The 11,098-nt window shown below is 44.1% G+C and overlaps 1 protein-coding gene across 1 annotated transcript in view; it reads right to left on the bottom strand.

The window, feature by feature from the left end:
* LOC102975360 (rho guanine nucleotide exchange factor 37) overlaps positions 1-11,098 on the bottom strand; it is a gene marked incomplete at its 3' end in the record, with an annotated part of 50,836 nt that overhangs the window by 24,042 nt on the left and 15,696 nt on the right. The window contains exons 2-3 of the mRNA XM_028484870.2: positions 8,247-8,443; positions 6,698-6,821 (exon numbers count right to left, since the gene is read on the bottom strand). Of these exons, the coding sequence (XP_028340671.1) occupies positions 6,698-6,821; positions 8,247-8,432 (310 nt within the window). The remainder of the gene's footprint in view (positions 1-6,697; positions 6,822-8,246; positions 8,444-11,098) is intronic.

Below are 11,098 nucleotides of genomic sequence, written 5' to 3'. Positions count from 1 at the left end.
TTCCCTTTTCTCCACACCCTCTCCAGCATTTATTGTTTCTAGAGTTTTTGATGATGGCCATTCTGACCGGTGTGAGATGATATCTCATTGTAGTTTTGATTTGCATTTCTCTAATGATTAATGATGTTGCGCATTCTTTCATGTGTTTGTTGGCAATCTGTATATCTTCTTTGGAGAAATAGGTGGGACTTCCTTGGTGGTCCAGTAGTTAAGAATCTACCTTCCAATGCAGGGGATGCGGGTTCAATCCTTGGTCGGGGAACTAAGATCCCACATGTTGCGGGGCAACTAAGCCCGTGTGCCACAACTAGAGAGCCTGCGTGCCACCACTAGAGAGAAGCCTGCCGCAACAAAGAGGCCACGCACCACAACAAAGACCCAGCGCAGAAAAAAAAAAAATGCCAAAATTTGAATAAGGTCTGTAGAGTTAATAGTATTGCACTGATGTTAATTTCCTTTTTAATAATTGCACTATGGATATGTTAGATGTAAAAATTAGGGGAAGCTGGAAGAAGGGTATATAGGAGCTCTGTATTATTTTTGTAACTTTTCTGTAAGTCTAAAATTATTTCAAGATAAAAAATGTAAAAAGAACCTTGAAGACACCATGCTAAGTGAAATAAACCCGTTACAAAAATACATATACATATACGATTCCATTTATATGAGGTACCTAGAGTAGTCAAATTCAGAGAGACAGAGAGTAGAACAGTGGCCACCAGGGGCTGGTCATCAGTTTAGAATGAGGAAAAAGTTCTAGACATGAACAGTGGTAATGGTGGAACAACAATGTGACTGTACTTAATGTCACTAAACTATACACTTAAAAATGGTTAAAATGGTAAGTTTTATATGTTATATATATTTTACTACCAAAAAAAAACTTTAAATAAAAGACTTTTTAAAACACTGCACACGGACTTCCCTGGTGGAGCAATGGTTAAGAATCCACCTGCCAGTGCAGGGGACACGGGTTCGAGCCCTGGTCTGGGAAGACCCCACTTGCCACGGAGCAACGAAGCCCATGCGCCACAACTACTGAGCCGGCGCTCTAGAGCCCGTGAGCCACAACTGCTGAGCCCGTGTGCCACAACTACTGAAGCCCACGTGCCGGGGGCCTGTGCTCCACAACAAGAGAAGCCACCACAATGAGAAGCTCGCGCACCACAATGAAGAGTAGCTCTCACTCGCCGCAACTAGAGAAAGCCCGCACACAGCAATGAAGACCCAACACAGCCAAAAATAAATAAATGAATAAATAAATTTATTTTTAAAAAAAACCAAAACCCTGCACGCTAATGTTATAACTGCTATATTCATAATTGCCAAAGCCTGTAAGCAACCAATTTGTCCTTCAGTAGGTGAATGGATACATAAACTACACTATATCCATACAATGGAGTATGATTCAGTGATAAAAATGAAATGAGATTATCAAGCCAGGAAAAGACACAGAGAAACCTTAAATGCATATTACTAGATGAAAGAAGCAACTCTGAAAAGGCTACATACTGTATGATTCCAGCAATATGACATTCTGGAAAAGGCAAAACTATGGAGACAGTAAAAAGAGCAGTGGTTTCCAGGGGTTGGGGTTGGGGGAGGGATGAACAGGCAGAGCACAGAGGATTTTTAGAGAAGGGAAACTATGTATGAAACTGTAATGGTGGCGTCGTACATTACACATTGCTCTAAACCCACAGAACTGAACAACACACAGAGTGAACCCCAGTGTACACTATGGACTTTAGTCAATAATAATATATCAATATTCATTTGTCAGTTATAATAAATGTACCACACTAATGCAAGGTGTTAATAATAGGGGGAACTGTTGGGGGGGAGGGGTACATGGGAGCTTTCTGTACTTTCTACTTAATTTTCTTTTTTTTACAGATTTAATTTTATTTATTTTTGGCTGCGTTGGGTCTTCATTGCTGCATGTGGGCTTTCTCTAGTTGTGGCGAGTGGGGGCTACTCTTCATTACAGTGCGCAGGCTTCTCATTGCAGTGGCTTCTCTTGTTGCAGAGCACGGGCTCTAGGCACACAGGCTTCAGCAGTTGTGGCACACAGGCTCAGCAGTTGTGACGCACGGGCTTAGTTGCTCTGCGGCATGTGGGATCTTCCCAGACCAGGGATCGAAGCCACGTCCCCTGCATTGGCAGGCAGATTCTTATCCGCTGCGTCCCCAAGGAAGTCCCTACTTATTTTTTCCTTTTTGTTTTGTTTTGCTTTTGTTTTGTTTTGTTTTTTGGCCGTGCCGTGCGCCTTGTGGGATCCTAGCTCCCCGACCAGGGATCAAACCTGTGCCCCTGCAATGGAAGCGCAGAGTCCTAACCACTGGGAATTCCCTCTACTTAATTTTTGTGTAAATCTAAAAGTGCTCTAAAAAATAAAGTCTATTAGAGCTAAACTATGCTGAGACTAAACCAGAAGTCAAAATGGAAATAGGAATAGCTATTAGATGGCTACTACAAATACCCAGGCAAGAGTATTTGGTTGTCTATCTGGGGGAAAGTGGTGAGGGTAAAGAGAAATGTATTAGTCACAAAAGGGCAAGTAAGCCATGGACCACAGGAAGCCCAGGTGACCCTACTGCTTGCTAATGCTGTGCACTGTACCCGTGAAATACAACAGGCCCCACCTTGAGACACATCAGATGGTACTTAGACCAGCGTCGTCCAGCTCTCAGCAAAGACTCCCACAGCAAGACTCCCACCCCAGGAACCAAACCCTCTCCCCAGTGCTGGTCAAGCCAATCCTCAGAGAGAACTCCCTCAGGAGAAGCCCCCAGAACAAGGGAGAACATGACCAGGAAAGATTACCTGAAACTGCAGCTAGGGAGAATGTGTATGATAAGGAGATCAGCCAGCTGCAGAGATGATCCCACTAAGAGATAGCTTGGGCGTAGCCCTGAAACCTAGGGCAGTTCCCACATTCTTCGTTACTAGGGTGATTCTGCAGGAATGCAACTAATGCCAAAGAAACCTTACCATATCAGTATATGGCCAGAGGCAGGGGCACTTCAGTAACTGAAGGGTGGAGGAAGGCAAACTCCCCTAGAGCAGAGAGCAGAGCTGTCCAACAGGCAGGAATGCTTGGGGCACCAAAGACTTATTTCCTCTCCTCTTGTCCTTCCTTAGTCACAGATTGGAAAGAAGTCACAGCAGCAAAGAGTTACTCCCAGTAACAAAAGGGTACTCTACCTCTAACTGGGAGAAATGAGAAAGGGAGGCAGGAAGGCCAAGAGCTGGGGCTGTAGTCTGAAAGAGCTGTTCAAATCATGACTCAGCCTGGTCAAGCTGTGTGACCTTAGGAAAGTTAATTAACCTCTCTGAGTCTCAGGTTTTCCTTTAGTAAAATGGGGATAATAATAATAATAATCAACAAGTAACAGTGAGAATAAAAAGGGCTACTACATGTTAGGTACCCACAGTCATGGTTGGCACAGAAACGGGTACTATTTTCATGCAGAAGGCATGAAACTGAAGCTCAGAGACATGAAGGAGCTGTGGGTGGCAGAACCTTGCGAGTCAGACTCCAAAGCCCCTGCTCTAAACCACTCAACCTGCAAGCCACGGCCACAGATGGCTACTGGGCACCTGAAATATGGAGAATCCCAACTGAGATGTGCTGTCAGTGTAAAAGACACCGGATTGCAAAGACTGTACGAAAAAAAAAGTAAAATGTATCATGAATAAGTTTTATATTGATTACATGTTGCAATATTATTTTGGATACATTGGGTTAAACGAGATATATCATTAAAACTAATTTTACCTGCTTTAGTTTTTTTAATGTAGCTACTCAAAAACTTTAAATTTGGCTCACACTACATTTCTTTTCGACAACACTGGACTACAGCATGATGCCTTCCCGTGATAGGACCCTGTGTGGGAACTCCTGTGAACATCTGCGCTGTGTTTGGAATCATTTGTAAGAACACGGAACCTGACTCACTTGGGAGGTTCATGCCCAAGGTCCAAAAACCTTTTAAAATGCTGGGGCTGGGACTTCCATGCTGGCACAGTGGTTAAGAATCCGCCTGCCAATGCAGGGGACACAGGTTCGAGCCCCGGTCCAGGAAGATCCCACATGCCACAGGACCAACGAAGCCTGTGTGCCACAACTACTGAGCCTGCACTCTAGAGCCCGTGAGCCACAACTACTGAGCCCACGTGCCACAACTACTGAAGCCCGCATGCCTAGAGCCTGTGCTCCACAGCAAGACAAGCCACAGCAATGAGAAGACCCCGCTCACTGCAACTAGAGAAAGCCCACGCGCAGCAATGAAGACCCAACGCAGCCAAATAAATAAATAAATAAATTTAAAATGCCGTGGCTATGGAATTGGGAAAAGGGCCTTCCTTGAATAGCAGGGCCTGGGGGCTGAGAGGGGAATAGAGAGAACTGGTAGGAACCAGCTCAGCCTTGATTAGGCACAAAGTTGAACCTAGGAGAAGAAAAGCTATGTGGATTCCTTGCGCCTCTTTTTGGCTAACCACAAGGGGCAGAGGATGAGGAGGCTATTTTTTGTAGACTCAGTAAAGGCCAGGGAATAGGTCTGCCGAATTAGGGAGCGGGGGGAATACAAGATGCTCGGTTAAATTTGAATTTCAGATAAATAATGAAGAATATTTTAGTATAAGTATGTCCCAAATGTCCCGTGGGATATACTTATACTGAAACATTATTCACTGCTTATGTAAAATTCAAATATAACTGGGCATCCTGTATTTTATGTGGCAACTCCACCAGGGAAGTAGTGAAGGCAGGGAATAGAGATGTTACCAGGTACGCTCAGAAGACAAAGCAGCACCTTGACTCTTTGCAGGTCAAGCAGGAAGGCAGAGATGGATAAGTGAAGACCCTTAACAAGGAATTAGTGGACCCTAGAACCCATAGCAACAGAAGATGCTAACCTCAGAGTCCCCAGAACCTTGGATTTTCTTCAACCTGAGGTTATAACAATTTCCACTCAAATAAGTGGTAATTATTAACAGAAATAAGGATAAAATGATAAAAGGTAAGAATATCTACTCAGATACTTAAAAAAAAAACCTTGTTCCTTAATTTTGCATTAAATATTCCTCTACTTAAAGGAAATAGTCACTCTTTCACATTGCTGTTTTAATGAAGAATCATAATTTTAGGAGAATAGTAAACACACTATACACAGGCTTCCATCCCACTCTCTACTGCATGGAAGCTGTTCAGTGCAGTAGTTGAGAGCACTGGCTCCAGAGGCCACCTGCCGCAATGCACATCCTCCTGGCTCTGACACTAGCTGGATGACCTTAAGGAGGTTACTTCCTCTCTCTGTGCCTCAGTTTCTTCAACTGGGAAATGAGATGACAGCAACTACCGTTCAGGGTTGCTGTGAGGACGAAATGAGTTAATACATGTACATCAGAAGACTGCTGGTCATTTAATGAACACTCAGAAAGTTGGCTTTTTCAAAACGTGTATATTTGTTATTTTCAATCCCCACCATCATCATTCATGTCTAAGAAAGGGTAGAAGATTGGGGGTGTAAAGGCCAGCGTGACTTGGGTGGATGCCCCCACCTCATCCTCTTTTCTGACTGACACCATTCACCCTTGTCCCCTGACTCCACTTGAAAACCCTTGACCACAGAAATTTTGTCAAGCAGATGCAAAGAGACTGCAGAAGACAGGGATGAGGTTTATACCCACTTGTCCCTCCTTCTTTACGTCCGGTCATCCTAACCATTTCAGAATCAGGAGTCTACCTTCATCTCTCACCTAGGTGGAGGTAAAGCCACCAGTTGGTCTCGCTACTTCCACTCTTGCTACCCTCTCACAATCCATTGTCCACAGCTACCAAGGGGATCTTTGAAAAACAAATCTGATATCACTTCCCTGCTCAAAACTGTCCAATGACTTCTCATCACACGTAGAATAAAATCCACACTACTTACCAAGACCTAGAACGCCCTGCAGGATCTGGTCCTTCTCTGCCTCTGCTATCTTATCTCCTAATACTCTCCCCTCACTCATTCCCCTGGAGCCACACCAGGCTTCTTTCTGCCTGTCCTTCAAAAATCCCAGGCTCATCCCTGCCTCAGGGCCTTTGCATAGCTCTTCTCTCTACTCTCCCTCCAGATCTTCTCATAGCTGGCTCCTCCCTAACAGCTCTCAGTTCAAATGTCCTCTCCTCAGGAGGCCTTCTCTTTTCTCAAACGTTACTAAAATTGTCATTCTTTAAATTGCAAATTACTACTTAAAATTCTCCTGTTTATCTGTGTGTCATCTGTCTCTCTCGCTAACTTGTTAACCCATGAGAACAGAAGATTGGACCCTCTGGTTGATGCTGTGACCCCAGCACACAGCACAGTGACTGGCACACTGTAGGAGCTCAGTAAATAACTGTTGAATGAATGAATGTGAAAGAATCCCAGAAGAAAGTCTCAGCCACTCCACTAACCAATTTTGTGTCCATTAGGATGTCCTCCCTGTCTCTAGGTCTCAGTCTCTTCATCTGTAGTGATGGGGTTGGACTGGATATTATTTGAGGGTCCTGCCAGCTCTGACATACTATATTTCAGGGATCCCCAAAACAGCCTCTCATTGAGCTGCATTTCCCTGGAATGCTGGAGAAAATACAGCAATGATCACATGCCGAGACCAATTCCTCAGGAATCTCAGGCTGCTAACTGCCTGGTATTTTGCTTACCAATCAGCTGCACTTGTTCCTCTTCCCTGGCGGCTGTCTCCTGCAGATCATGAAGCAATTTGCTGTTCACCTTGATGATATCATCGATATTTGAGAACAGGACATCCAGATCTCCCTGCGGCAGCTGGAAGGAACAAAGGCACCATGGGAGGTCGCTTAGGAGTTCAGTAGAGTGACTTTTTTTGTAGTCTTTGGACAGTAGTCCAGAACAGTCACACCACTGGGGTTCCATCACTCTTGGGAAGACTGTCCCAGTGGAATGTTTGCAAGGACTTTGAAATTTTATAATTAGGTATTTTCATTACTCTACAAGAAGAGAGAGAGAGAGACGAAGAGTGCTCATATAATTAGGTATTTTCATTACTCTACAAGAAGAGAGAGAGAGAGAGACGAAGTGCTCAGCATGAAAGGAAAGCTGAACTGTATTATCCTAGGTCTGCTGCCAACTATAATTTCTCTTCTCTCATTTTCCCCATCTGTCATGTAAGTGTGGGAAGCTGGACTTCTTTCCAGCTCTGACATACTTGGCACCTACCACCATTACCTTGAGATATATTCTGAACTCCAGCCCCTATGAACTAAGCTATCCCACTGTTAAAAAGGATGCAGGACATCTATATATGTGCATGAACATATATAGGATATATAGAGAGATAGACGTCCTGGATGCACAATCAAGTGGGAAAAGCTAACTGCAGAAAAATAGAGTATGCACTTATTTTTGCTAAAATAAATAACAGGGAATTCCCTGGCAGTCCAGCGGTTAAGACTCGGGCTGTCTTAACCCCGACACTGCTGTGGACCCAGGTTCGATCCCTGGTCAGGGAACTAAGATCCCACAAGCCGTCTGGTGCGGCCAAAAACAAACAAACAAAAAATAAAATAAGTAACAATCTATATTTGTTTGTTTAATGCCTACAGAGAAAAATTCCAATTTCTAGAGGGTGAAATATGAGAGGGCTTTCACCTTCTACCTTATCTATTTGATTACTTCATTCATTCAATAAACACTAGTTGAAGTCCACTGTTTACGTGTCAAGAACTGGGATACATTGAACTAAACGGCCTTTCCCCTTATGGACCTTACATGCTAGGGGATGCTTGACAATATAGAGAGAGAGCCTGTGTTATTTCTGAAATCAGGGGGAAAAAAGATGTAAAAAATTAACACTAAAATAGAAACCCATCATAATGATAACTTTTCCGTGTTACCACCCTCCAAATGAGACAATTAGAAATAGGTCACTTAAAAGAATCTGTTCTGAACTTAATAAAGGGCTATTTTATCCATTCGTTCACTTAATTCTCTGAGGTGATTATTCTCTGCCCATTTGGCAGATGAATATACTAAGGCACCAAGGTGTTAAAAGCCTTGCTGAAGGTTGCAGGGCCAGTAAGTGGAAGTACCGGGACTTACGTCCAGGTGACTTCACATCCACCACACTTCCCCCTCCATTAAGCCTGCCCCAGGAACAGATGTGAGGTTTCAGGAGCTGGGACTCACACTTGCCCCTACAAAGACAGGCTGAGTGCGGCCCCACCCAGGTACCTGCTGCAGGTGGCTCCTAATGTCCGAGGCACAGAGCTGGAGCACGTGCAAGTAGGAGACCTCGGTGTCGATGAGTTCCCTGACTGCCAGACTCTGATGGAGCAAGGATCTCTCCTCAGGGGCCCGACCTTCCCCGTCTGGACTCCTTGTCCTAGAGGACAGCTCATCATCCCCATGATCAGTCATGTCAGCAGGTTCTGGGAAAGACAAACACATCCAGACTCACTTCTGGGAGCTCTATTAGGACATGCTGTCTCTAATCCAAAGACAACTATTCATCAGACGGCCTAAAAACATCTTTAGCTGCCTACCGAGTCGAGATGAACTGCGTACAAGCATTTGTGGGCAGTATCTGAACAATCTTAAAAGGCAGAACGCAGCTCAGATAATTGTTGACATTTTAAATTCATTTCCCAGGATTCAGACAATGTGCTTGCCTGGCTTTTCTTCTATTTTCCTCCCAGCTCTTGACCTAGATTTTTTTATCTGGTTCAGCTGAGTCTCTCTCGCCCTCCTTCTCCCAGCAGTTCCTTCTTCTCTACCCACTACTACCCCATTCAGGCCATACTACCTATTGCCTGGACTATTTCCACCGCCTCCAGGATCATTTTTTCAAATCCACACCCCTCTCCCACCTGCTGCCACCCACATCCATTCATCCTGGATATGCTTCCAGTTTAAACTTCCTGAAACAAAGCTTGTGATCCTGGTATTCTCTGCTGTGAGACTGTAATAGCTATCTGCTGCTCTGTGGTCTACCTCTGACTTCGTTTTCCTCTTCCCTGACACACTCCAGTGAAAGAAAGTTATGTGTTTTTCTCCATACCTGCATGGTCATTTCCTGCCTCCATGCTTTTGCACACCTGCTGTGACCCCTCCCATGTCCCTATGCTCTGACATTCATCTCTAAGGCCTTTCCTGATCCTCCCAGCCAGATGTACTTTTCTCCTTTATCTCTAAGTTTAAAAAGTACAAATGGCAATACTGTGGACAAAAAAAATCTCCCTACTACAGAACACCTAGAAATGCTAGATCAGCTATAACAAACTTCCTTTTCACTGCATGGCAAGGCTTGCAAGAAAGTAAAGGAGGGACTTCCCTGGTGGCGCAGTGGTTAAGAATCCGCCTGCCAATGCAGGGGACGTGGGTTCGAGCCCTGGTCTGGGAAGATCCCACATGCCGCGGAGCAACTAAGCCTGTGCGCCACAACTACTGAGCTTGCGCTCTAGAGCACACGAGCCACAACTACTGAAGCCCGCACACCTAGAGCCTGTGCTCCGCAACAAGAGAAACCACCACAATGAGAAGCCCACGCACCGCAAGGAAGAGTAGCCCCTGCTCGCCGCAACTAGAGAAAGCCTGCGCGCAGCAACGAAGACCCAACACAGCCAAAAATAAATAAATTTTTTTTAAAAAAAGGAAGTAAAGGAAATCAGCAGGGATCCGCAAACAGGGAACTGAAAACCAGATCAGGAGCAGCTAAGCTGATGCAGCTGTAGCCAAAGTGGACAGGATGGGCAGGGAAGAGGGCACTGCCCAGCTCTGTGATCCAGAGACTTGGGCATCAGCGCCCAAGCAGAATCAAGAAGCCAGCTCCTCTCCAGAACTGGGATCCCTCAAGCACGCCAGTGAAATGGTAGATTAGAAAAAAAAGTCTCCCTACCCACACAGAAGATGACAAAGATGTTTCTGCATCTTGGCTTGGGTCCTAAGTAAAGGAAAAAGTCCTTTCTGAAAATTCATAACAACAGGCCTGCTTTCACTGGGTTGTAAGTTCAAAAGTATACTACACATGTGGTCCAAGGAGCTCAATGCTGATAAATAAACAAAAAAACAAGTCCTGGAATAGTGCTACTATGAGTACTCACAGAAAAAATAAAATGTCTCCAGGAGGACACATCCTTAACCTAGGCCACATGGTACTCCAAGAGATAACCCTGTCCTGAAGATGAGCTTAAAATCCAAAATTACAAGAACTCCAGTGTAAGTGAGCATCATCAGAGACAACAAAGAGCAGGATTAGACCCCAAGAACATCAGATAATCAAACTATCAAATAGAAACTATAAAATACGCAGGAAAAGAAAAGATGTACGAAAAATAAAGACCGGTATGATTTTTTAAAGCACCAAGCAGAACTTACAGAAATTAAAAATTTAGTCTCTGACATTAAAAACTAAATGGACAGTTTAAACACTTAGGAAAGAGAAATAGTAAAGGGGCAGATAGATCCAAAGAAATTATCCAGACTGCTAAAAAGAAAGAGAAAATCATGGAAAATATGAAAGAGAATTAAGGGATCTGGATATTGAAATAAGAAGATCATGTACCAACTCTGTGTTCCAGAAGACAAGAATAAATAGAGTGAGAAGGGGCAACATATGAAGAGATGAGACTCATAATTGTCCAGAATTTATAAAAGATATGAATTCTTAGGTCTAGGAAGTACAAGTCCCAAGCAGGATAAGTTTTTTAAAAAAATCACATCTAAACACACTGAGAGGAAATTTCAGAACCTTGAAGTCCTGACGAATTTACCTTATAGTTTCCTTGTCAGGAAACTATGTTCCACCAAAATAAAGAAATAAATCACGACACAAGATACAGGGAACTGGTGATCTGTATGTAAGAGAGGCTGAGGAAATCCCTAGGATAGGTGAAAGGAAATTCTAAGTTTGACTGTTGGTGACAGACAGACAGCAAACAGTCTGGGCTAGAGTATTAGAATGCCTTGAGAACAATTTATTGAATCAGTAGAGAATACGGTCCTTATGTAGGCGTAATTACACAGACGGGGACTTCCCTGGTAGTCCAGTGGGTAAGACTCCACACTCCCAATGCAGGGGGCCCGGG

Source organism: Physeter macrocephalus, unplaced genomic scaffold (genome assembly GCF_002837175.3).
Source record: "Physeter macrocephalus isolate SW-GA unplaced genomic scaffold, ASM283717v5 random_262, whole genome shotgun sequence".
NCBI lineage: Eukaryota > Metazoa > Chordata > Mammalia > Artiodactyla > Physeteridae > Physeter > Physeter macrocephalus.
This window is presented reverse-complemented; position numbering and strand designations above follow the sequence as displayed.